Raw genomic sequence first — 27759 nt, forward strand, 5'->3', positions numbered from 1 at the left:
CATGTTATACAGAGGGTAAGACTGCAGCAGACTTGTAGAAATAACGGCTATAAACAGTGGTTTGTATAAGTAATTAAAGAACGCAGTGTATAGACAACAAGTGGACGTGCCGGAGTGGTTATCGGGCATGACTAGAAATCATGTGGGCTTTGCCCGCGCAGGTTCGAATCCTGCCGTTCACGAATTTTGTATTTATTTTCCTCTTTCTCATCTTTAATTGTTTTTGTTTCCATAGCAATTTCTTTTGACTAAACTGAATCCGACAGTGAAACCAAATCTACTGTGCATTGTAAGAGAATCTAGATTATGATAGAAAGTTGATATCATTTTTAGATTATCTTCTTTTGTAGGGAAAAAATCAAAAAATAACAAAAGATTTGATAATATAAATATTTGAAGTTGACGGTTTGGGGCAACGATAGCGCCGGCTCTCTTCGTCCCCCTTTGACCAGAAATGCTAATTATTAAACTCTTTGATAAATATAAATTAAAAAATTTGAACACACATTTTATTCGAAATTACAAGTTAACATGCTTATTACGCCTTTGGTTTTCGTATAGAAAACGTGTTTATTAACACGTTATACATATACGACTACGTTGAACAATTTTTACGTACCAATATGTATTTTCTTAGTTTACAAAAAAAAAAATATGTATTTTCTTCATCTAATCCAGCTGTATGACAAGCAAATATCTTTGTAATTTCATTTCCAACATACACAAGCAAATTATCACCGTTTTCCAGCTTATTTATCTAATAAATCATCAGAAAACAAGTTTTTTTTTTTTAAATATAACAAAAGTTTCTAGATACATCTCCAAATTCTCGTGGATTCACCTATTTTGCTACCAAGTTCAAACATGGTAGTACTATGTAAACAGTGAGAAGAAGAAGAAAAACATTATTCTAAAGGGCAAAAGGGAATATATTCTGAAATTTTAAGTTGAATAGTTTCATGGATGACTTGGTAAAATAGAGTGATATACATGTATAAAATATTATGTAAGTAGATATGTATTTGCACATGTAATAGAGTGATATACATGTATAAAATATTATGAAATGAAGAATTTTACACATAACTTATCCTTATAAGTTAACATATCTTACAAGTAACATGTCTAACACTTCAAGACAAAAACATATTTATTTGTAAGGAAGGTGTAAGGTAAAGTAGTAATCCAGAAAGAAGAAAAAAATCTAAACAGAAGTGGCAAAGCATATAAAGCAAACATTACAGCAGCATCTAAAACATACAACTACTCACATAAAAAAAAAGTTTTCTTTTAAAATCCTAAATTCAAAAAGTTATTTCTTTTTTAAAAAAGGAAGCGTATGGAAGAAGAAGACGGAGACGCGTCTACGCCGTTCTGGCTTCAATCCCGCCGCAATAACACTCACTTCCGCCGTACATCTAGTCTCGGCGGCCGCGCAACCACCGTCGCCATCCAAGCATTCTTCGCCGGAGCAGCGGCGATCCTCATAGTCTTCTTCATTATCCATCCATTCTTCTCCTCTGTTTCACAGTTTCTCCGACCACATTTGGTCCGCAAAAGCTGGGACTATCTCAACTTCGTCCTCGTCCTCTTCGCCGTTATATGCGGTTTCCTCAGCCGCAACACTGATAACGACGAAAGCAGCAATCACAACAAGGAAGAAGTCGGTAAAAATAATGAGCGCGGGGTTCGTGTATCCACGCCGCGTTATTGGATCGATGATCACGGAGGTGATCAGTTTCCCGACCAGACGGTGTACAAGAGGAGGTTTAGCAGTTTAAGGAGTAGTAGCTCGTATCCAGATCTGCGGCTCGGAGAAATTGAATCCGATGAACGGTGGAGATTTTACGACGATACACGTGTAAGTCGATGCCGTTATGAATCTTCAGATCCTCCGATTTATCGAGCAGGGAGCGGTTTCGAAACTGAGAAAGCTGAAGTAGTAGAAGAGCTATCAGCGCCTTCTAATCCGCTGCCTCAGCCTTCTGCTCCTCCGTATCCTCTTTCTCCTCCGCCATCTCCGCCTCGTGCTCCTCCACCGTCGAAGCCAGCGAAGAGGAGGACAAAGAGAGTGTATCAAGATGTTGCTGCAAAGGAAGAGAAGAAGCAAAGTGGTGATTCTGTTGCAGCGGCGACGCCTCTGATCACTCCGGTTCCGGTGCCGGAGAGCAGTAAACATGAGAAGAAGAAAGGCGGAGGGGCAACGAAAGACTTTCTTATTGCCTTACGGAAAAAGAAGAAGAAGCAAAGGCAACAGAGCATCGACGGTCTCGATTTACTCTTCGGCTCCGATTCTCCATTTGACTATTCACCGCCCCCGCCACCTCCTCCACCACCTTTCTTCCAGTCCAAAAGAGGTAAAACCAAAAAGCTAGATCAAATCCGCCGCCTCCTCCTCCGCCACCTCCACCATATCGGAGCTATGAATCACGCTCATCAACGGCGAAGATACACAAAGCCGAGGTAACTCGCTTCTATGACACTGGAAGCGAATCGCCACCACCGATGCCGATCCCGCCGCCTCCTCCTCCACCGCCGTTCAAAATGCCGGCATGGAAATTCGTGAAGCGTGGAGACTACGTCAGGATGGCTAGCAACATTAGCATAAGCTCAGACGAACCTGATGATGACGATCATAAGTCAGTTGACGTTAAGACAGTCGAGAGTATGTTTTGTCCGAGCCCCGACGTAGATACTAAAGCTGATGATTTCATCGCGAGGTTCAGAGCTGGACTCAAGTTGGAGAAGATGAACTCCGTGAAAAGAGGGAGATCCAATTTAGGACCCGAGCCCGGTCCTGGCGATTCATAAATCTAAACTGGTTATAAATCCATTCGAGGCCTAGGCCCATGTGTACAGACGTTGATTTCTTCTTTTTTTCGTTCTTTTGGAGTGTTTTATTCTTGATCGTCGCTTCCTTTTGGTGTGTATGAGTAAATTGTGTTGTGTCCATCATATATATTTCTTGAACTAGTTTCTCGAGCTACACCATGGATAAGTAACAAACAAACGAGCAAAATTATCTGCCACGGAGCCTTTTAAAGACCAAAACAAATCTTCCACTTTTTCAAGCCCATCATTGGCCCAATAACTAACATCCATCTTTAATATCCATCACAATCTCAGTTTTTTTTTTTAATAGAAGTTTGTATTAAAGCTGTTTTTTTTTTTGTGGAAGTTCCCTTGGTCCAGTGGTTTGACTAAGGATTTATTAATGTTTTTACGTCAGGAATGGATTCGACATGGTGGTTTAGATGAGGTGATACAGTCAGTGACATGTAGAATTGCCTGCTGTAAAATCGTCTGTAACATTCTCATAGTTTGTAATAGCATAATTTTTCAGAGTTAAAAAAATAAAAAGCTGTTCTTTTTCTTTTTGCCAAACTTAAAGCTGTTCTTGCTTATTTAATGGATCATTCAAATCTAGCTTTTCGAGGAGCAATCTTCACAGAACAAGCAAGACCCGATGATCAACCACGATGACTCTCTAAGTTCCTCGTTGGTAGCGGAGGCTCTAGCCCTTCGGTGAGTTGTCACGGCAATGAACCTTGAGATACCAACCCTCTATTATAACTCAACGCTCATTAGAACACTATTAACAATGACAATGAGAACAAAAAAATCTATGGTATTGTGAAAGATCTCCAACCATTCTTTTCTGATTTTGTTGATATTTCGTTTCTTTGGTTTTTTTTGTTGACGTAATAGTGATGCAGACCGTCCGATGAAAACCATTTTAGAAAATTCTTTTGTAATGGATCCAATTCGGATCGGACTTTGGACATGAACTTCTTTTAAGTTTAAATGATTTGTGCACATAAAAAAATAATAGAAGGTTGTATTTTGTATACTTCATTAAAACAAATTTCTTGCCGACGTATACTTTATAAAGTCATGGAAAATATTATTCTGAACCAATAAAAATGTATCTTTCGAATAGGAGCATTGTGGTGAACTAAAACTAAGGTTGATTTAGTCCAACATGTACAAAGTATACAACCAATATTATTTAGAACTTGATCCGATCATAATCTCCCCAGACCAATCACAATGTTAATGTACTTTTTGGAATCAGTTCCATGCCGAATATAACTTCTTTTTTAAGGGTTTGTATTTAACTTTTTCTTTTCTTTTGTTCAAATATTTAACTTTTTCTTTGATGAAGAGTTTAGTCTATAACTTTTGCCCCACTAAAATCTGTTGAAGAGAAATGATCAACGATGTATAAATTTCATAGGTGGACCAAAAGAGTAATGTAGGTTTGTTTGATACTTATTTCAGAAAAAAGTTATTTGATATTACAGATTTGAATCTCAAATGTATGACACTAACAATGTCACTTAAATGAAACAACGACAGCAGGAAATGATTTCTGTTGATGTTTGGTGGTTTCTTGCTCTAGGACCACCACTGTTCATGAAATTTAGCATCTCAATGAAATGATAAACCTACACCCAAAAGATATTCTTTATACAAAAGGATGGAGGAGGAGTGGTGGAACTGAAAAAAAAAAGAATCATGCACAAGTGAGGTCACGTGAGTTTGTCTGAAAGGATCACGTGACTCAGCTCTACACACACTGACTCCTGCTCCTTGTTTTCCTTTCCAAACCTGTGTCCGCCCAACGACCAAAGGATATGGACACCACGTCATCTTATCCGTAACAAACAAAAAGCGGATCCATTTTCTCTCTCCTGAGATCTCATCCGTTGATTTCGATGACTATTTTTGTACCTCATCTCTATCTCAGCCGTCGTGACCGACACGTGTCACCTGCCAGCGATCTGATTTTACGCAGAGCCTCCATACTTCCTTAAAAAAGTGAAAAGCATAAATCGGGTTAATCGAACCGGATAAAACAAAGCCGGTTAGCTATACCGGAATCTCGATTTTCGTTTGTTTACCGGACAAAACAAAAAAAAAATAAAAATAACAGAACCCTAGTCTCGCTTCTATAACAGTATAAGGTCTCTCGCATCTTCGTCCTCTTCGTTACTTTCTCTAACCTCCGTCTCTCGTATTGGTGTGTGTGTGAGCTTATTGGATTATCTTCTCCGGCCAAAAAGGAAACGACTTTTAGCGGTGAGAGACTGATTATACGATATGATCGCTCTGTTTCGGAATCGTTGAGTGATGTTGCTAGATCCGCACGATCGTTTCCCATCAAAGACAAGGCGCAAAAAATGCCCCCCCTTCTGAAAACCTTTCCTTTTTCCGTTCTCGGCGAATCTAATCTTTCTTTCCTTTTTTAGAAAGTTTTGGTCTTTCCTAATCCTGGAGATACGTTACAGTCTCCGTTTGTAAATATCAATCGAAAGTTTGTTCCTTTTTGTTCTGGGTCTGTGTCAAAGAAGCTGGCGAAGATGAATCTTAGTACGGCCGAGGAAGAATCATCGGCCCAAGAGATTCACATCCCTGCGGATATCAACTGGGAGATGCTGGACAAGTCAAAGTTCTTCGTTTTGGGAGCTGCTCTGTTCTCAGGTGTCTCTGGAGCTCTATACCCTGCGGTTTTGATGAAAACACGGCAGCAGGTGTGTCACCACTCTCAAGGCTCTTGCATCAGAGGTGCGTTTACTCTTGTCAGACACGAAGGTTTGAGGGGGTTGTACAGAGGGTTCGGCACTTCTCTGATGGGAACTATCCCTGCGAGGGCCTTGTACATGACGGCTCTGGAGGTTACCAAGAGTAGCGTAGGCTCTGCTGCTGTTGGGTTAGGGTTTACTGACGCTAAGGCCTCTGCTGCTGCTAATGCGGTTGGTGGGTTGACGGCTGCGATGGCTGCTCAGCTTGTTTGGACTCCTGTTGATGTTGTGAGCCAGAGGCTTATGGTACAAGGAAGCAGCGGGCTTAGGTGTTGTGATTATGTTAACGGGTTCGATGCGTTTAGGAAGATTGTTCGAGCTGATGGAGTGAGAGGGTTATACAGAGGGTTTGGGATATCGATTCTGACTTATGCGCCGTCTAACGCGGTTTGGTGGGCGTCTTACTCTGTTGCGCAGAGGATGGTTTGGGGTGGTGTTGGGTGTTATGTTTGTAAGAAGGACGGAGAGAATGGGAACGCGATGAAACCGGACTCTAAGACGGTGATGGCTGTTCAGGGGGTTAGTGCTGCGATTGCTGGGAGTGTTTCTGCTTTGATTACGATGCCGCTGGACACAATCAAGACGAGGCTGCAGGTTCTTGATGGGGAAGATAGTAGTAGTAGTAGCAATAACAATGGGAAGCGTGGACCGAGTATTGGACAGACGGTGAGAAACTTGGTAAGGGAAGGTGGATGGACAGCTTGTTACAGAGGGTTGGGACCAAGATGTGCTTCAATGTCAATGTCTGCAACAACTATGATCACTACCTACGAGTTCTTGAAACGGCTTTCGGCTAAGAACCATGACGGGTTTTACTCTAAATCATAGTGTTAACAGCTCTGAGAACCACATAGAGAAATGTTATTTATAATTTCTTGTTCTTGTTCTTGTTCTTGTCTAGCTGTTCTGCTTTCTCTTTTGTTTCCAGTCATATTGTAAGGAATGTGTTAAAATTCAGTTGTTTCTAAATAAAGAAATGTTTATTACCACATCTGCTTGGATTCCAGGTTCGGATCGGTTCACCATAACCGCCTATTAAACCGGTATGATAAATGATGACTTGTAAGACTTTGTTTGGGCAATTCACACTCTTGCATCAACTATGCTCACACGACAAGATTTGATTTGGCAATATGTTATAATCAGTAATTCATGAATCACTTTTGGAAAGTGATTTACAGGTTTGATTGTGACTTTGTATAATTGAAAATGCTGTCTTTTGTTTTTATTATGATCATTGTTAGTGTTTCAGGGACACAAGTTTGTATTCTGTCACATAAGTCAACGTATTGTGGAGCAGAATGCAGAAAAACCCAAATCGATATGAATGGAAGATGCCTCTGGAAGCACTCTGGCTCAGCCGCACCACCCGGGGGTGCGAGCCACCCGAGAAGCAAGCTATTACAGCGAGCGGCTGGAGCCCACCCAGTAGATGGCTGACTTTGATCCGGAGGAAAGAGATTACTACGGTGACGCAAAATAGTAAGAAGAAATCTTAAGTTTCATCTCTTACCTTATTCAAAATAATTTTATAGGAAATAATTGGTAACAGACGGCTTTGATACTTTATTAATAAACGTGTCCAAGAAATGGTAATATTTTCAAGTATCTTTTAAGTGTGTGATGACAACTTCTCAAACTGATAAGACTCAAAGTAGAATCTTTCAACCTCTTTTTTTTAATTCAAGTTTACAGAATAAGAAATAACGTTTTACTTTATAAACTACTAGATTCTTCATTTAGTGTTTATAAAACTTTGTCAACTAAATTGTAAAATATTTAGAGTACAAGCGTCTCTTCACACAAATCCATGGAGTGGAAAGCAGAATCTGTGTGTTTTATTTATCAGTGTTCATACAGAATCAAAGCAGTAGTTTACACAAGAGATACATGCATGGTAAGCGAAGACTAAAAGTGCTTTCAAACTGAAGATTATGGTCGTTTTGTTCTTGTGATAATGTCTTTAAACATAGATAAAGTGAAATGGAAACATAACAAGTGACAGCAAGCAGAAGAACTAGTAGTAGTAGCCAAGGATGACTTCCCCTTTTGGTGGGAAACATGAAACCAGCACCAAAAAGATCCAATGTCTCAGATATGGACAGAGAAATGGTGCAAGTCCCCACCTCCATGCATGTCATTAGAACCATGAACAAGCATAGCTCGGTTAGTCTGAGTTGTTGGAAAACCTCTGGAATTCAGTGTGTCCGAAGATATCAGCAGCACCGTCGGAAACAGATGTGATGTCAGAGCCAGAAGTGGTCAAGCCACGGTCTTTGTTGTGCTGCAGCATATAAGCTTTGAATCTAGACATGTTTTGCCTGTTGGACCGACTTGTCATGTTCTTGTTCTTTAGCAGCAGCCTATTGGGATTCTTGGAGAAGTTTTTTGGGTGTTGAGGAATCTTCCAACGGATCCTCTTGGCCTTTTAAGAGCGTGAACATGTCGAGATTCATGAAGATACGGATGTTGCAGTAAAAAAAAAAAAGAAGAACAGAGATGAGCATAGCTTTTCTACATGAGAAGCTTTTGTTTGTGTTGTTGGCCCAATATTATATTACCTTCCGGCCTTTGATTAGTTTGTTCTGAGCCTCAAGCTTGGCACGTTGCTCCCTTCTCCTCATGATAGCATGGTATTGCTTCGCATTGACAAAGACTGGCTAGCTTCAGTGATCTCCACTGGTAGTGGAACTCGACCAGGAACCATACCCACCATTTGGGGATTGCATCATTGCATGTCTACAGAAGAGATGAAGATACTTGAGATCTCATTGACTAGTGCTATACTTGCATTTAGCTTGTTTATATGCAATAAAGTTGTTCCATTATGCGTTGAAATGGTAGATTATCTTTCAGTGTAAGAAAGGTATATGAAACAAAGGTCTTACTAACCGGTGCGTGTGGAAGATAAGGTATAGCTAACAAACCACCAAAATGTGAATCAACATAGTGAAACGAGAAATTAGTCTGAATCATGTATGATACCATCAGATGATTGCTATTATTACCAATTAAAAGTTTACAAATACATAATGCATGTATAGGAGGAAACATGAATGATGTCACTGCGTCTCAAAAAGCCGTAGCAAAGAAGCAGAGCAAACATAAATGATGTTACTGCACCTCAAAAACCATAGCAAAAAAACCAAAAATGCAAAAGCTGTGTACACACACACCTTACTAAATTTCATTTTCTTACCGTTTGATTTGGCCACAAGGCATTTCTTGTAGCCTTTTTAATGTGGGCGACACATCAAATCTTTTAGGAAGATGGAAAATTCCTCTATCGTCCTAATTAAGATACAAAGAACAACCATTTAGAAACAATACAAATGATTTAGAAACTCTTCATTGAGATTGTACCTTTTCGTCCAAGTTACATATTTGGTTCTTTTTCGAAGTTGCAGCTTGAATCAAGCTTCCCTTGAACACCTAAAAGATCAAACAACCATTAAATATCAAAAGAACTCATCTATTATGTCAAAACGACAGCATCCCGACCAACAATGTTGAGTCGCCTTTGTTCTTCCATGTGAGATTGACAATTGGGATGTTTAACTACGAGCTTCAGCTAATAAAATATGTACCAACTAACAAATTATGTATCTATAACAAACAAATTTAGATCATTAGTGCAGTTTCTAACATATAAGTTAATTGCTAACAATTATTTTAACACTAATATTAAAGTTATAGGTTTCCTAAACATTAGTGTAAATTTGAGATTTCCTAAATGTTGATTGACATGGCAATCAATTGTAATTTATGTTGTCAATCATAACAATTATTCTATCTAAGAAATTTTTTCAGAAACATGATTGATTATTTACATGATACCATGATCATTATCCACTAAATTATACTCCATCTGTTCCATATTACTTGATGTTTTACCTCAATGCACAAATATTAAAAAAAACTATTTTTTACTAAAAGTATTACTAAACTATAATTTAAAACTAATTTATTTAATTATAAATAAAAATGATAAAGATTCAATTGGTTACATAGTTTTTGATAAAGTTAAAGTTACATAGATTTATGCAAACATCATCTATTATAAAACAACAAAATTTATCTAAAACATCAAGTATATTGAAATGGAGGGAGTATTATTTCTTAACGATCAGATCATTTTATGTCAGTGGATGAGTTGTGGACAAATGTTTATATATTCTAATGTTTTAAATAATGACATTGATTGATGAAAAAATAAAAATATTGATTGATGAAAAAAAACTAAATATGTGTTTAGTTATATTAATATTAATGGTATTATATGTGTTTCTTAAAAAGAAGAAAATTAACTATTTTAATTTTATACATGTGAATTATATGTTAATGATAATAAATGAATTATATATTTAATTACGTTAATGAATATGATATTGTTATTGGTCAACTAGGGTCTTTAGCTTATTTGCCAAAAGTTATATATGTAGAGACCTAATCTATTTTGTATAAATACCATTTAAACACATGAATAAACTCAGACGTCCAATCAGTGACACTTATATATTATCTTTGCTAAGAGCATCTCCAATGTATTACTCTAAATTTTACTCTAAAATGATGCAACTCCAAAATGGAGTAAGGTTTTACTCCAATATATTACTCCATTTTTACTTCAAAAATAGTTAATAATTGTTAGTAATATCTTATACTTATAAAAGTTTACCAATTAACCCCAACTATTTTATGTTTGCAAAAATGCCTTAAAATATAATTTATTTAAATTAAATATTTATTATTAAAAGGTACAAAAAATCATAAAAATAGAATAAAACATAATATATAAGTTGGTTCAATAATAAGTATTAGAATATTCTTCCCACAAATGATCAACTAATGCATTTCGTAATTAAAAAATGAGCTTCTTTATTTTTGATATTCCTAAATCGAGCAAGCAAATTTTAAAGCCGGACATTTAAATCACTTATTTTATGTTATTTTTATTTTATATTATTTATGTTGTTTTAATTATGTTATGCATTTTTTGTCAAATTATTAAATAATAAAATATCTTACTTTCATGTTATTTTTTCATTTTAAAATATTATTTAAGTAAGAAATAAGAACATTAAAGATTTAAAGGACCATTTTATAAATAAAAAAAGTTCAACTCCAAAATGGAGTAATGTGTAAGATTACTCCATAAATAGAGTAACCCTAGCCATTACTCCATTTTGGAGTTGAAAATGGAGTGGGGTTGGAGAGGATTTTACTCCAAAATGATGTTTGGAGTAAAAAATGGAGTAGGGTTGGAGATGCCCTAAGTAATCAACTACAGTATAACCTCTTTAAATTAATAATCTATAAATTAATATTTCTATAAATTAATATAATTTTATAGTCTCAAATTAAATTTTTGGTTCAACTAATATATCGATAAATTAATAATCTCTATAAATTAATAAAAAATTATAGTTTGATGTAATTCCAACATTATTAATTTATAGAGGTTTCACTGTATGTTCAACTAGGCTACATTATTTAACTTAATATATTTATTTAAACTATAGTTTTCGGAACTTTGAAGAAAAATGTATCTATGTTTTAGATGGTAGATGGTTGATGGTTAAGTTTTAATTAGACCATCATAGTATTAATTAAATTAATACGGTATTGAATTATACGGTTTTAACATTTGTAAACAAGATTATTGTATTCGTAGCGCTCAACGCCAAACAAACACTTCGACCACCCGTTACTGTCCCTACCCAAGGCCATAATGAATTCAACAACTCGGAAATTAAATTGGTAAAACACGCAATAATTGATCATACTCATACATACGAATATGTTTTGACGTAACAACCCTAGCCAAACCCATTTCTTCCGCCAATTACACGAATATGGTTCGTATGTTATATTTTTACATAAATTTATAAATTATTATATAGTCTTAACAAATAAAATATGTTAATATGAAAATAAAAATACATTAAAAATGATCTTTTCTGATCTTTTTATATAGTGGTTAGTGACCGTAGTGCATTACTTTGTTTGAAGTTGTTTAATTCAAAGTGTAATAGCATAAGTGGTTGTTACTAATCAATTTAATAATAATAGAATAAAAAGTCGATAGTCATAACAAAATTAATTTAGTTGGAATTTAAACATAAAAAAAATTGATGTTTTATATAGAGAACATACTTATATTATTAATTATTGAAATAACTATATATGAACTATAAACTTTTACTAATATATTTAGTTCAAATAATAGAAAGATGGAATACGTTTCAAATTTTTTAAATTTATAAAAAATAAGGGTGAAGTGTCAATTTTTGGTAAAATAATTGGTGAGTATCTAATATATATTTTTAAAATTACCATGTTGACTTTTAAAATATAGAGGTGCGAGTTGTATGTGTTACTTTGGTTTCAAGGTCTCTCAAAAAAATATATCTTAAAATAAGAAACATGAAATTATTTTCTATATTAGTTTTGTTATAATGGAAGATTTTGTGTGTGTTCATAACGAAATTCTTGTTTGTCCACCCTTATTTAGAATATCAACGAATATTAATATGAATCTAAATATGTTTTTTATCTAAAAACTATAAATGGTTCATAAACTCTTCTATTTAATGGACAACTTCTATTTTAATCGGAATGGAACAATTTCACCAAATCTTCCTAGTAAAAAGTCAATTTGTTAATTAGTAAATGAGATGTTAACATCTATAACGATCATGAGAAAGACAATTTCTAACTATCTGTGACATTGGAGCTTGCTGACTTGTTCCATTTAATAATGGTTTTGACAGTAAATGGTTAGTGTGGTGTAAAGGATTAATGGTGAGAGTGGTGTGGTTTACATCAATTTTAAATAACTTTAGCAACCAACAACATTTTTATTTTTATTTTAGATTGGAAGTAATGATTTTTTTTTTAGTTAAGTTTCAAGAGTATATTAATCATGTTCACGGTTTTTAAAATGTAAACACGGATATCATGCATCAGGGAAGTTATTGGTTTCCTTGCAAAGTGTAACATGGAAAGATACCATAGAGTTTATGTGTCAATACCAATAGACCAAATGTTAATCTTTTGGACTTGAATCGCCATCAATTACTAAACATTATTAGAGTGAGATGAGTGTAATTTCTAGATTGATTACATGACGGTTACGTCGATTGCGTTAAAGAAGGAGAATCGTAGAGGCTCCATTCTCATCGTCAATATCAAAGACAGAAAAACTCTATAAACCAGTGTTTTGACACCCGATCCAGACATTGAACCGTACGATTTACCGGGTCTCTAGATCATTGAATCAACCGTGGGTGAACCGCGGTTTAGTAAATGAATTAGTTTTATTATATAATTATATATTAGTTATGAAAATAAATATATAAAAACTAAAGTTAATATTTTAAATGTTTTCAAACATAAAGTAATAGTTTGGATATGTATCTATTTTATGTTTTTTTTTTGTTTGAAAATACTTAACTTTAGTTTCCATTTTTGTATTTTTATTTGACATACAAAATATTAAAAAGTAGTTTAAAGTATTATAAAAAATATGTAACATAAGAGTTATGAAATCTAAAAAAGATGAAAACATAAGATTCATAGTAAATTAAACTTTCAATCCAAAATTAAAACATCATTGTAATAAATTGTCAATAACAAAAATAAACTAACACATAATCACAATTAACACCAAAACAAATTAAATAAAATTGAAAAATATTTTAATTATTTAATGGAGAATGCCACATGGCTTTTTCCCCCCCAAGGAGATAAAAAACTCAACTTTATTAGTATAGATCTTCCTTTGTTTTTCTTTTTTAAAAGAAAACTCATCTAACACTGCCATCTAGTATTGTTTTTTTTCATTAATTTTGGGTTCACTGACCAAAGTTGTATTATGCATATATATCATGAATATATAGACATAAAAAGAGAAAATTGATACCTTTTTTTTTGAACAACTTCTTTTGTTATATATATATAGACATGTCCCTTCCACAAAACCAAGGAGTGGAAAGCAGAATATCTGTGTGTTCTATTTATCATATTCATACAGAATCCGGAGACTTCCTCATTACATGCACACATGAAGTACGAAAAATGATGAAAAGAAACACACAAAGTGGAACTGAAAGTTTATACGAAAATCAAACCACTAGTTTTACACAGGATACATGGTAAGCGAAGATTATGGTAGTTCTTGTTCTTGTGGTGATGTCTCAAAACATAGACAAAGTGAAATGAAAACATAACAACTAGTAGTAGTAGCCAAGGATGACTTCCCCTTTTGGTGGGAAACATGAAACCAGCACCAAAAAGATCCAATGTCTCAGATATGGACAGAGAAATGGTGCAAGTCCCCACCTCCATGCATGTCGTTGGATTGACCATGAACAAGCATAGCTCGGTTAGTCTGAGTTGTTGGAAAACCTGAAAACTGGAGTTCAGTGTGTCCGAAAATATCAGCAGCACCGTCGGAAACACATGTGATGTCAGAGCCAGATGTGGTCGAGCCACGGTCTTTGTTGTGATGCAGCATATGAGCTTGGAATCTAGACATGTTTGTCCTTTTGTCATGTTCCTGTTGTTTAGGAGCAGCCTGTTGGGATTCTTGAAGAAGTTTTTTGGTGTTGAGGAATCTTCCACCGGATCCTCTTGGCCTTTTAAGAGCATGGACATGTCGAGATTCATGAAGATACGGCTGTTGCAGTAAGAAAAAACAGAGATGAGCAAAAGCTTTCTAAATGGAAGGTTTGGTTTGTGTTGTTGGTCCATAGTATACCTTCCGGGCTTTGATTAATTTGTTCTGAGCTTCAAGCTTGGCACGTTGCTGCCTTCTCCTCATGATTGCATGGTATTGCTTCGCATTGACAAAGACTGGCTCTGTTTCAGTGATCTCCACTGGTAACTGAACTCTACCAGGAACCATACCAACCATTTGGGGATTGCATGTCTGCAAAAATAGATTGAAGAGACTTTAGATCATATGGACTAATAACACTGAAAGATAATCTACCATTACAATGCATAGCAGAAGAGAGTATATGAAAGGGAAGGTCTTTACTAACCGGTGCTTGTGGTAGATATGTTGTAGCTAACAAACCACAATAATGTGGATCAGCATAGTGAAATGAGAAATTAGCCTGCACCATGTATGATATAAGGTATCAGTCCACCACCATCAGATGATTGTTATTATTACAAATTAAAGGCTTACAACTTTACAAGTACCTGCGTAGGAGCAAAGTGCATGTTTGGGAATGATGTCATTGCGCCTGATTTAGCATGAGTTGCAGATACCTTCCGCTGAGTTTCTTCAGATCCTAGACAAGAAAATGAGAAAGAGATGATAACAGTCTTGATTGAAAACTACTCGACTCTCTTGTAGATAACATGAGTATTGAACATATACTCAATCAAAGATCATCTCAAGACGTTAATCAAGAGTCTATATGTGATCTCAATGGGAGGAAGTAACAGAAACCCTTTGGAACTGACCTGATTTGGTTGAAAAGGAGATTTGTCTGGAAGGATGATCATCTCCACTACTTGCAACTTCAGTGTAAGACTGACAAGTGGACTGAGTTGAAGGTGAATCCTGGTCCTGGAAACTGATTTGCTTTGTGGTGTGCATATGTCCAGGCCTTGCATCCACCGTCTTCAAGTTTAGGGGTTCAGTTGGAAGCACTCCCCATGCGATGCTAGTATTAAGGTATGGCAAACTGGAACCTTTCTTACTCATCTGATGTCAAACAAGCTAGTTCCCACAAGAAGAAGAATGAAGACCTATATAATTAGAAAAAAAAAAGATTAGACTATTTGGACAAAGATATTACATAAAAGAAGATCCTTTTAAAACCTAGAAATAGAAATTGCAAAGTTTCTAAATTGATATAGTGTTTTTAACCAACACAAGAAGTCGTATCTAAATGAACTCTGATTGGAATAGTACCATCTTAGGTAAACCAGAGATTGTTATGATTGGTCGAAATTAGAAATCTTCCGACCAAGAAACAAACACACAAGTTGTGACAGTCATCACTTTTGGCAAAAAAAAAAAGTCGTTGACTTGAAAGGATTACCAAATCAGTAACCAATAACATCAATCTCACGCCACAAGACAGATAGATACACCAAAAAGGGGGAAAACTTTGAAAGAGATTCAACACCAAAAACCTTTCGAACAAGAGACTAGAGAGAAACCTTTCGAGTTTTGGATGAAACGACCGATGAAGAAAGGACACGGATTAGCTTTGCATGTCTCCTTGTCCTTTACAGAGTAAGCTGTTCTTGTCTTCTTGAAGCTAAGTGAATCAGTGTGTGACTGTATGATCTTCGTCTTGTGCTTTCTTTGTCTCCACTCGATTTGTTTCTCTCTTTCTCTTTCTCTCTCTGTTACCTTTCCTGGGAAACCACCATGGCCATGAGCAGCACTACCACCTTCTTCTTCTGGTTCATTATTATTGTCTTCAAGTGCTTTAATTATTTCATTTAATAAGAGTTTGATTTACTTTACCCAAACATACAGAATCAAAAGACTTATATTTTCTAGGAACATTTTCTTTATTTGAAACCGGCACAACTATTTCAGATTCCTAAATTTCTAAAAGTAAAAAATTAAAATTAGGAAAATCCTAAAAACTACATATTAAAAAAACAAATGAATAATGCAACTCAAAATGATTCTTATCTCTAACAAATTAGTTTAGCAATTGAACCTTTTTCTGTTTAATCACTTTACCAATAATGTATTGTGTAAGGTGGCCTTATGTTAACCTTTTCCCCTATCTTATATTTCGAATATAATAAACTTTTCTTGTTGCTGTATGATGTCTTCCTAATTAATCTAATCTAATCTAATCTAGTAGTGAAGCCAAAAAGTATAAGCCATCTTTGGCCACGTTAAGCTAAATAACTTTTTTTTTTTGGGTCTAAATGTTAGTTAAGCTAAATAACTATATTAATTAATTTGATATTTAGCTTTTTGTCCAAAGTGTGTTGTCGTTTCCAGACAACGAAAGCTTTCAAATTTGTGTGAACTGTCCTTAGGTCTTTACTTAGTCTTTAGCCGCCTCTTAGCTCGTAAATTCACACGCTTTGTTAGAATAAACTAACAACTTTCATTTTGGGGATAATGTTTCAGTTTGTATCTACAAGTTAATAGACTTACTATTAGAACCAACTTTCTTGAGTATAGTAGTTTAAGGGAAGTGGAACTGGAAGCATGCAAAATCAGATAGGAATAAGGATTGTATTATACTAAAATTTAGGTTGATTTCTTAGGGCATCTCCAATTCAACTCCATTTTTTTCTTCAAAATAAAGTAAAAGTGAACATAGAGTAAGAAATGCTCCAACTCAACTTCATATCCAACTCCATAATGAAATTTACTCCATAAATAGAGTAATCTATTTTTTTGTTTGTTCATTACTCCATTATGAAATGGAAAATGGAGTAGATTAGAGCATTTTTACTCCATATTCACTTTTACTCTATTTTAAAGTAAAATATGGAGTTTTACATTGGAGATGCTCTTAGTCAAGTACCTAACCTTCTTCTTTTTGGCTAACGAAAAAAAGCTTAAGTACAAGTCAAGCATATTGTTATGCCTTCTTTATCCTTGGAACAACCAAAAACATAATAATTGCTACTTCGTTGTTTTCTTGATTTTTTTTAACAATTTATTACTCTTTCCGTTTCATATTATTTGTCGTTCTAGGTTTATGCACACAAATTAAGAAAACATTTAATTCTACATATTTTCAAAATAAAAACACTATTACCAATACATCTAACCATATATTAACCAATAAAAAAATAGAGTAGAAAATATTGTAAATAAATTTTGCATTGAAAACCGAAAACGATATTTATTTTGAAACGAAAATTCTACTCTAAAATGATAAGTAATTCGAAACGGAGGAAGTAAATATTTTAATTCTATGTCTATAGGCATGGCTAGACAAAAATACTTAGTACTTGCTCCGTACCCACTATTTGCATCGTACTCGTTTTAAAAAAACAAGTACTTGTTGTTATCAAGTCAAGTACCAAGTCACAAAATATATTACTTGCAAAAACAAGACAAATAGCAAGTAGGAGAGAAAAGTTAGTACTTACCTTGCTAATATCTGGTACTCGTTTAGTGATGTTTAAGATTAAATAAAATTTATTTTTTGTAAAATGTATATAACTAATAGACCAGTGGAATGGTATAACTAATAGATTTGAGATATAAACCTATAACAATCTAATGTATGCATGATTCTCTTTGTTTTATTCCATATTGGTATTTCCATAAAAAATTGAAAAACTAAACCGATACTTCTAAATAGCATGATTGTTTTCACTTTTACATATATGGTCAAAATTATTCTATTCACAAGTTGGAGATGGATATACCCACAAATTTTGGAAAAATATCAAAAATATGAAAATCTGGTTTTAGTGTATAGTTTCATCGAACACTAACATAAGATGATGGTCAACAAGTTTAGAACCTCTGTTGTCTTCGTTTCCCTAGATAATGAAGATCTTATAACGCTAATTCCACTAATTTAGTTAGTATATGAAATTTTAGTAAACTAAATATTAAAAAATTAGAATGGCTCCTATATACCATGAAAGATAGTTTAGAATACATTAATTCAAATGTCGAATGTGGTTTGAATTTTTTTTTAAAAAGTGAAGAGTATAAACTTGAGTATATAGAGCATTTACTGAAAGCTTATTATTTTTAGAAGGGGTTATAACCCACGGATTTTGAAATTTTTTCAAAAATACGAAAATCTGGGTTTAGTGTATAGTTTCATCGAGCACTAACATAAGATGATGGTCAAAAAGTTTAGAACCTCTGTTGTCTTCGTTTCTCTAGATAATGAAGATTTTATAACGCTAATTCCACTAATTTAGTAGTATATGAAATTTTAGTAAACTAAATATTAAAAAATTAGAATGGATCCTATATACCATGAAAGATATTTTAGAATACATTAATTCAATTTTTCGAATGTGGTTTGAAATTTTTAAACTAAAGTGAAGAGTATAAACTTCATTATATAGAACATTTACGAAAAACTCATTATTTTAGAAGGGGTTAACCCACGGATTTTGGAAAATTTTCAAAAATATGAAAATCTAGTTTTAGTGTATAGTTTCATCGAGCACTAACATAAGATGATGGTGAAAGAGTTTAGAACCTCTGTTGTCTTCGTTTCTCTAGGTAATGAAGATTTCATAATGTTAATTCCACTAATCTAGTTAGTATATGAAATTTTAGTAAACTAAATATTAAAAAATTAGAAAGGCTCCTATATACCATGAAAGATAGTTTAGAATACATCAATTCAAATGTCGAATGTGGTTTGAAATTTCAAACAAAAGTGAAGAGTATAAACTTCAGTATATAGAGCATTTACTAAAAATTTATTATTTTAGAAGAAGTTAACCCACGTATTTTGAAAATTTTTCAAAAATATGAAAATCTGGTTTTAGTGTATAGTTTCATCAAACACTAACATAAGATGGTGTTCAAAGAGTTTAGAACCTCTGTTGTCTCTATTTTCTAGATAATGAAGATTTTATAATGCTAATTCCACTAACTTAGGTAATATATGAAATTTTAGTAAACTAAATATAAAAAACTAGAATGATTCTTATATACCATGAAAGATAGTTCAGAATTCATTAATTCAAATGTATAATGTGGTTTGAAATTTTAAACTAAAGTGAAGAGTATAAACTTCAGTATATAGATCATTTACCGAAAACTCATTATTTTAAAAAGTGAACCCACAGATTTTGGAAAATTTTCAAAAATTCAAAAATCTGGTTTTAGTGTATAGTTTCATCAAGCACTAAGATATGATGATGTTCAAAGAGTTTATAACCTCTGTTGTCTCCGTTTTCTAGATAATGAAGATTTTATAATGCTAATTCCACTAATTTAGGCAGTATATGAAATTTTAGTAAACTAAATATTAAATAATTAGAATGATTCCTATATACCCTGAAAGATATTTTAGAATTCATTAATTCAAATGTATATGTGGTTTGAAATTTTTAAACTAAAGTGAAGTGTATAAACTTCAGTATATAGAACATTTACCAAACACTTATTATTTTAGAAGGGGTTAACCCACAGATTTTGGAAAAATTTCAAAAATATGAGAATCTTGTTTTAGTGTATAGTTTCACCGAGCACTAACATAAGATGATGGTCAAAAAGTTTAAAACCTCTTTTGTCTTCGTTTCTCTAGATAATGAAGATTTTATAACGCTAATTCCACTAATTTAGTAGTATATGAAATTTTAGTAAACTAAATATTAAAAAAATTAGAATGGATCCTATATACCATGAAAGATATTTTAGAATACATTAATTCAAATGTCGAATGTGGTTTGAAAATTTTAAACAAAACTGAAGAGTATAAACTTCAGTATATAAAGCATTTACCGAAAACTTATTATTTTAGAAGGGGTTAACCCACGGATTTTGGAAAATTTTGAAAAATATGAAAATCTGGTTTTAGTGTATAGTTTAATCTAGCAATAACATAAGATGATGTTCAAAGAGTTTAGAACCTCTGTTGTCTCCGTGGTTCTAGATAATGAATATTTTATACTGCTAATTCCACTAATATAGGCATTATATAAACTTTTAGTAAACTAAATATTAAAAATTTAGAATGATTCCTATATACCATGAAAGATAGTTTAGAATTCATTAATTTAAATTTATAATGTGGTTTGAAATTTTTAAACTAAAGTGAAGAGTATAAACTTCAGTATATAAATCATTTACCGAAAAGTCATTATATTAAAAGGGGTTAACCGACGGATTTTGGAAAAATTTTTAAAATATGAAAATCTAGTTTTAGTGTATAGTTTAATCGAGCACTAACATAAGATGATGTTCAAAGAGTTTAGAACCTCTTTTGTTTCCGTTTTTCTAGATAATAAATATTTTATAATGCTAATTCCACTAATCTAGGCATTATATGAAATTTTAGTAAACTAAATATTAAAAATTAGAATGATTCCTATATACCATGAAAGATAGTTTAGAATTCATTAATTCAAATGTATAATGTGGTTTGAAATTTTTAAACAAAAGTGAAGAGTAAAAACTTCAGTATATAGAGCATTTACTAAAAACTTATTATTTTAGAAGAAGTTAATCCACGTATTTTGAAAATTTTTCAAAAATATGAAAATCTGGTTTTAGTGTATAGTTTCATCAAGCACTAACATAAGATGGTGTTCAAAGAGTTTAGAACCCCAGTTGTCTCTGTTTTCTAGATAATGAAGATTTTATAATGCTAATTCCACTAACTTAGGTAGTATATGAAATTTTAGTAAACTAAATATTAAAAAACTAGAATGATTCCTATATACCATGAAAGATAGATTAGAATTCATTAATTCAAATGTATAATGTGGTTTGAAATTTTTAAACTAAAGTGAAGAGTATAAACTTCAGTATATAGATCATTTACCGAAAACTCATTATTTTAAAAGGGGTGAACCCACGGATTTTGGAAAATTTTCAAAAATTTAAAAATCTGGTTTTAGTGTATAGTTTCATCAAGCATTAAAATATGATGATGTTCAAAGAGTTTATAACCTCTGTTGTCTACGTTTTCTAGATAATAAAGATTTTATAATGCTAATTCCACTAATTTAGGCAGTATATGAAATTTTAGTAAACTAAATATTAAAAATTTAGAATGATTCCTATATACCCTGAAAGATATTTTAGAATTCATTAATTCAAATGTATATGTGGTTTGAAATTTTTAAACTAAAGTGAAGTGTATAAACTTCAGTATATAGAACATTTACCGAAAACTTATTATTTTAGAAGGGGTTAACCCACTGATTTTGGAAAATTTCAAAAATATGAATATCTGGCTTTAGTGTATAGTTTCATCGAGCACTAATATAAGATGATGGTCAAAAAGTTTAGAACCTCTGTTGTCTTCGTTTCTCTAGACAATGAAGATTTTATAACGCTAATTCCACTAATTTAATACTATATGAAATTTTAGTAAACTAAATATTAAAAAATTAAAATGGATCCTATATACCATGAAATATATTTTAGAATACATTAATTCAAATGTCGAATGTGGCTTGAAATTTTTGAACGAAAGTGAAGAGTATAAACTTCAGTATATAAAGCATTTACCGCAAACTTATTATTTTATAAGGGGTTAACCCACGGATTTCGGAAAATTTTGAAAAATATGAAAATATGGTTTTAGTGTATGGTTTCATCAAGTACTAACATAAGATGATGTTAAAAGAGTTTAGAACCTCTGTTGTCTCCGGTTTTCTAGATAATGAATATTTTATAATGCTAATTCCACTAATATAGGTATTATATGAAATTTAGTAAAGTAAATATTAAAAAATTAGATTGTTTCCTATATACAGTGAAAGATAGTTTAGAATATATTAATTCAAATGTATAATGTGGTTTGAAATTTTTAAACTAAAGTGAAGATTATAAACTACAGTATATAGAGCATTTACCGAAAACTCATTATTTTAGAAGGGGTTAACCCAAGGATTTTGAATTTTTTTAAAAAATATGAAAATCTGGTTTTAGTTTATAGTTTCATTAAGCACTAACATAAGATGATGTTCAAAGAGTTTAGAACCTCTGTTGTCTCTGTTTTCTAGATAATGAAGATTTTATAATGCTAATTCCACTAATTTAGGCAGTATATTAAATTTTAGTAAACTAAATATTTAAAAATTAGAATTATTCCTATATACCCTGAAAGATTTTATAGAACTAATTAATTCAAATGTATAATGTGGTTTTAAAATTTTAAACTAAAGTGAAGAGTATAAACTTTAGTTTAGTTGTATATAGAGCATTTACCAAAAACTCATTATTTTAGAAAAGGTTAACCCATTGATTTTGGAAAATTTTCAAAAATTTGAAAATCTGGTTTTAGTGTATAGTTTCATCAAGCACTAACATAAGATGATGTTCAAAGAGTTTACAACCTCTGTTGTCTCCGTTTTCAAGATAATGAAGATTTTATAATGCTAATTCCACTAATTTAGGCAGTATATGAAATTTTAGTAAACTAAATATTAAAAAATTAGAATTATTCCTATATACCCTGAAAGATATTTTATAATTAATTAATTCATATGTATAATGTGGTCTGAAAATTTTAAACTAAAGTGAAGAGTATAAACTTTAGTTTACTTGTATATAGAGCATTTACCGAAAACTTATTAATATAGAAGAAGTTAACCCATGGATTTTAGAAAATTTTCAAAAAATTGAAAATCTGGTTTTAGTGTATAGTTTCATCGAGCACTAATATAAGATGATATTTAAAGAGTTTAGAACCTCTATTGTCTCCACTTTCTAGAAAATGAAAATTTTATAATGCTAATTCCACTAATTTAGGCAGTATATGTAATTTTAGTAAACTAAATATTAAAAATTAGAATGATTCCTATATACCTTTAAAATAGTTTAGAATTCATTAATTCAAATGTATAATGTGGTTTGAAATTTTTAAACCAAAGTGAATAGTATAAACTTCAGTATATAGAGCATTTACCGAAAAATCATTATTTTAAAAAGGGTTAACCCACGGACTTTGGAAAATTTTCAAAAAATGAAAATCTGTATAGTGTCATCGAGCACTAACATAAGATGATGTTAAAAGAGTTTAGAACCTCTGTTGTCTCCGTTTTTCTAAATAATGAATATTTTATAATGCTAATTCCACTAATCTAGGCATTATATGAAATTTAGTAAACTAAATATTAAAAAATTAGAATGATTCCTATATACAATGAAAGATAGTTTAGAATTCTTTAATTCAATTGTATTATGTGGTTTTTAAATTTAAAACTAAAGTTAAGAGTATAAACTTCAGTATATAAATCATTTACCGAAAACTCATTATATTAAAAGGGGTTAACCCACGGATTTTGGAAAATATTCAAAAATATGAAAATCTGGTTTTAGTGTATAGTTTAATCGAGCACTAACATAAGATGATGTTCAAAGAGTTTAGAAACTCTGTCGTGTCCGTTGTTCTAGATAATGAATATTTAATAATGCTTATTCCACTAATCTAGGCATTATATAAAATTTTAGTAAACTAAATATTAAAAAATTAGAATGATTCCTATATACCATGAAAAATAGTTTAGAATTTATTAATTCAAATGTATAATGTGGTTTGAAATTTTTAAACTAAAGTGAAGAGTATAAACTTCTGTATATGGAGCATTTACAGAAAACTCATTATTTTAGAAGGGGTTAAACCAAGAATTTTGAAAATTTTTCAAAAATTTGAAAATCTGGATTTAGTGTATAGTTTCATCAAACACTAACATAAGATGATGTTCAAAGAGTTTAGAACCTATGTTATCTCCGTATTCTAGATAATGAAGATTTTATAATGCTAATTCCACTAATTTAGGCAGTATATGAAATTTTAATAAACTAAATATTAAAAAAAATTAGAATTATTCCTATATACCCTGAAAGATATTGCAGAATTAATTAATTCAAATGTATAAAGTGGTCTGAAAATTTTAAACTAAAGTGAAGAGTATAAACTTTAGTTTACTTGTATATAGAGCATTTACCGAATACTTATTATTATAGAAGAGGTTAACCCATGGATTTTGGAAAATTTTCAAAAATTTGAAAATCTGGTTTTAGTGTATAGTTCATCGATCACTAACATAAGATGATGTTCAAAGAGTTTAGAACCTCTGTTGTCTCCATTTTCTAGAAAATGAAGATTTTATAATGCTAATTCCACTAATTTAGGCAGTATATGTAATTTTAGTAAACTAAATATTAAAAATTAGAATGATTCCTATATACCCTTAAAATAGTTTAATGATTCCATTAATTCAAATGTATAATGTGGTTTGAAATTTTTAAACTAAAGTGAATAATATAAACTTCAGTATATAGAGCACTAGGATAGGCCCGCCCTTCGGGCGGGATTTGATATTTTGTCAAATATTTTTAAACGTATTTTTAAATTTACGTGATTGTGTTTATTTCTGATTCGGACCAATTTTTCATATGATATTTGTGACTTTGTCATTGTTAATTTGTTTTGCAAAGATTGTGGGATATTGCATTCTTTTTATGTACAATGGTGGTGTGGATTTATTGTAGCAATCCAAACTTTAGAACTATTAATTTTAATGCCTAAGTTGTAATCCAGAATTGGTATTTGTTAAAATTTAAATTTTGATATTTTAACAGTACTCCCTAACCATACACTAATATATTTAGTTTAAATTATGAAAATAAATTTTATAATTTACTTGTAATAATAACATATGTCATACCGGTTTTGCTTAATTGTAAAAAACTAATCATTTAATTGTAATATTAACATGAATAATACCTTTCAAAGATTCACCCATAACATATAATTATTTCTCATATACTTTTTATGATTTGTCAAATAACATTAAAAATTGTTATTTTAATTCCATGATGTGATGTCTAGATCATATATATAATATATATATATATATATAAGTATTATTTATATTTCAATTTGACATAATAGAAATATAAATTTCAAGTAAATAATACTAAATTTATTTCAAAATATTTAAATTTTAAAACACTTTTACACATTATTTTTTCATGATAATAAATTAGTCTATCTCCAAGCTAAATCACTTATAATATTATATAAATATATAAATAAATAAAATATATTATTATTTAAAATCATGTTCTTTCATGAGAATAAATAATTTTACTGGTTATGTTTTGTAACTTATCATATCTTTTGTTGAACCCTATTTAGTAACAAAATTATTTGTTCTTTTTTTTTGAAAAAAACAAAATTATTTGTTAGGAGTCTTTCTCATGCTATATCTTATCTCAACTTCGGCCTCCATTCCGTTTCGACTGTACCAAAACGTGTGAGATTTGTATTTTGTATGTTTCTTATTATTTGTGATTCTTTTTTTTATGGCACATACATTTCTGTCAAGTTTGCACAATTCTGTGTTCTTGTAGTTTTTATCTTTTGATCTTCTCCTCAGAATAACTCAGAGGCGACCATTGATTAGGGTGTTTTAGCAGGGTGTTCAAGAAAAGATAAAGAAACTTCGTGCAGAGAGGGTACCAAGGTAGCAATTTTCTGTTTTCTTTTTGGGAAATTTGATTTTATACAATATAATATTAAATGTAATTACATTTCATCGAATCACTGATTCTCTTTGACCAAAAAAAAGAATCAACGATTCTATAGAATTGAGTTCCTTCATTTTCCAATTACACACTATATCAGAAACATGTAATTTCACATTTATGATATTTTCTCTTCCTATGTCTGCAATGTTTCCTCAAACTTGATTACAATTCATCCTTAGCAAAACCAACTCTTAGTGTCAATTCTCCGTTGATGAATGCATCCATGTGTTGGGTGCTCAATTTAGTAGATAGTTTTGACTGCAAGTTAAACCTGTTAAACTTTAACACATATAGTAATGAAGAGGAGAAGCGCTTGAGCTAGTGAAGCTCTATCGAAAAGCTTATCGTTACCGGCTTCTCTTTCCAACAGCTTTGTGAGCATCATTAACCTGTCATCAACAAATTAATAAGATAGGCTAATGTTGTGCTTCAGATAAGACTAACTTCACCTTTAGCTCAGCATGCACATTTGCCGAAGCACAAAATCTTGCGAAAACATGATTCTCAGGGCCTTTAGAATGCTTATCCGACTTAACGCATGTTTATGTACCTGTTTTCAGTTTCTCCCACAAGATTCTATGAGTTTTTTTTCTTTCTCAGTTTCGGTTAATAGAAATATGTCCCAAAAAAAAACATCAAAGACTATGGCTCTCATACTCAAGAACTGGTACTGACCTAAATAACGCAAAACAGTTCAATCCGCAAGTCCAGAACAAAAAACCTTAATCTGCATATTCAATACAGATAACATGTGTCAGTTAGTATACTAAATATTTGAAACAAAAAAGGATAAAAATATTGTACTCCTATATTGCTTAGTGATGGATCTGACTTGAAATACTTGGAGGTCAGGTTGTTATCTAATGCAGTAACCTGTTTAAGAAAAAAATAGAATAATCATAATTACTTGTTATTCTTGTTTCCACTGTGAACTCGTGAAGCCAAAGTCGGGATGTAATGGCCAGAATAAGACTCACCAGTGATATAGAAATCGTTATTTGCATATTTTGGATGTCCTTTGAAAAAAGCCTACCAAAATTCCAAAATTAGACCTCAAAACCATTACAATGCCAAGAACATTCATTAAACATCAATCAAACAAACCTGTAAGAAATCATAAAGATCATTCTTGACACCAGTCTCGTCCTTTGAGATCCTTCGAAAAGGAGAGGCTTGAGCTCAGCCCTGGCTGCGTAAATTGAAGTGAATTATATAGGATTACACAGACGAATATAGGTGAATTGAAGTGAATTAAAGACGATTAAAGAGGTAAACTCACCGTTACAGATCTTAATCGCCTCCACCGCAGCATCATCGCTCAGTTGAATCGAAGAGGAAGAGATGTGAAACGACGTGAGTGATTAGGTTTGGGTCTGGGCACGATAAAGCAACGAAACACAAAGCCCACAAAGAAAACTCGATTTCGACGTGATAATTATTTTCCCACTACAAATAAAGCCCACAAGTAACAAAGCCCACAACGATAATATCATTTCGACGTGAGTAATGAAAATGACGTGTCAAGACATGGTGAGATGAATTTCCTATGTGGCATCCTAGGTGGCATCATGGGAGAGATGAAAACTCTTCTTTATATATACAGATTTACCGAAAACTCATTATTTTAAAAGGGTGTTAACCCACGGATTTTGGAAAATTTTCAAAAATATGAAAATCTGTATAGTGTCATCGATTTTGGGGTTAACATAAGATGATGTTAAAAGAGTTTAGAACCTTTGTTGTCTCCGTTTTTCTAGATAATAAATTTTTTATAATGCTAATTCCACTAATCTAGGCATTATATGAAATTTAGTAAACTAAATATTAAATAATTAGAATGATTCCTATATACAATGAAAGATAGTTTAGAATTCATTAATTCAATTATATTATGTGGTTTTTAAATTTTAAACTAAAGTGAAGAGTGTAAACTTCAGTATATAGATCATTTACCGAAAACTCATTATTTTAGAA

At 32.0% G+C, this 27759-nt stretch overlaps 3 protein-coding genes, 1 long non-coding RNA gene and 1 other non-coding gene across 5 annotated transcripts; 3 read left to right on the top strand and 2 right to left on the bottom strand.

The window, feature by feature from the left end:
- The first annotated feature begins 100 nt into the window (after positions 1-100).
- On the top strand, positions 101-182 carry TRNAS-AGA (transfer RNA serine (anticodon AGA)). Its single transcript has one exon. It is a non-coding gene; the product is annotated as a tRNA-Ser (tRNA).
- Positions 183-1150: 968 nt separating this feature from the next.
- On the top strand, positions 1151-2986 carry LOC108827170 (formin-like protein 20). Its single transcript, XM_018600521.2, is given in 2 exon segments — positions 1151-2369; positions 2372-2986. Coding segments are annotated over 2 exon segments (1470 nt in total). The 5' UTR covers positions 1151-1339; the 3' UTR covers positions 2812-2986.
- Positions 2987-4951: 1965 nt separating this feature from the next.
- LOC108823541 (uncharacterized) lies at positions 4952-6574 on the top strand. Its single transcript, XM_018596773.2, has one exon. The coding sequence runs from the start codon at positions 5364-5366 to the stop codon at positions 6411-6413; it is 1050 nt and encodes a 349-aa protein (XP_018452275.2). The 5' UTR covers positions 4952-5363; the 3' UTR covers positions 6414-6574.
- A 7110-nt stretch (positions 6575-13684) lies between these two features.
- Positions 13685-16214, bottom strand: LOC108823775 (nuclear transcription factor Y subunit A-3). Its single transcript, XM_018597056.2, has 6 exons — positions 15768-16214; positions 15063-15350; positions 14796-14887; positions 14633-14707; positions 14347-14517; positions 13685-14265 (listed from the first exon to the last, which is right to left on the bottom strand). The coding sequence occupies exons 2-6, from the start codon at positions 15304-15306 to the stop codon at positions 13894-13896; spliced, it is 954 nt and encodes a 317-aa protein (XP_018452558.2). The 5' UTR covers positions 15307-15350; positions 15768-16214; the 3' UTR covers positions 13685-13893.
- A 10409-nt stretch (positions 16215-26623) lies between these two features.
- Positions 26624-27174, bottom strand: LOC130499655 (uncharacterized). Its single transcript, XR_008938538.1, has 3 exons — positions 27065-27174; positions 26890-26974; positions 26624-26814 (listed from the first exon to the last, which is right to left on the bottom strand). It is a non-coding gene; the product is annotated as an uncharacterized LOC130499655 (long non-coding RNA).
- Positions 27175-27759: the final 585 nt, after the last annotated feature.

Source organism: Raphanus sativus, chromosome 9, assembly GCF_000801105.2.
Source record: "Raphanus sativus cultivar WK10039 chromosome 9, ASM80110v3, whole genome shotgun sequence".
Classification (NCBI taxonomy): Eukaryota; Viridiplantae; Streptophyta; class Magnoliopsida; order Brassicales; family Brassicaceae; genus Raphanus; species Raphanus sativus.

What these genes read in the sequence shown, in the direction of transcription:
- LOC108823541 (XM_018596773.2), top strand. Translation starts at nt 5,364, where the DNA reads ATGAATCTTAGTACGGCCGAGGAAGAATCATCGGCCCAAGAGATTCAC.
- LOC108823775 (XM_018597056.2), bottom strand. Translation starts at nt 15,306, where the DNA reads ATGAGTAAGAAAGGTTCCAGTTTGCCATACCTTAATACTAGCATCGCA. An exon ending in TGCACTTTGCTCCTACGCAG is followed by an intron (nt 14,708 to 14,795) that starts GTACTTGTAAAG and finishes TACATGGTGCAG; the next exon opens with GCTAATTTCTCATTTCACTA. An exon ending in AATTAATCAAAGCCCGGAAG is followed by an intron (nt 14,266 to 14,346) that starts GTATACTATGGA and finishes TTACTGCAACAG; the next exon opens with CCGTATCTTCATGAATCTCG.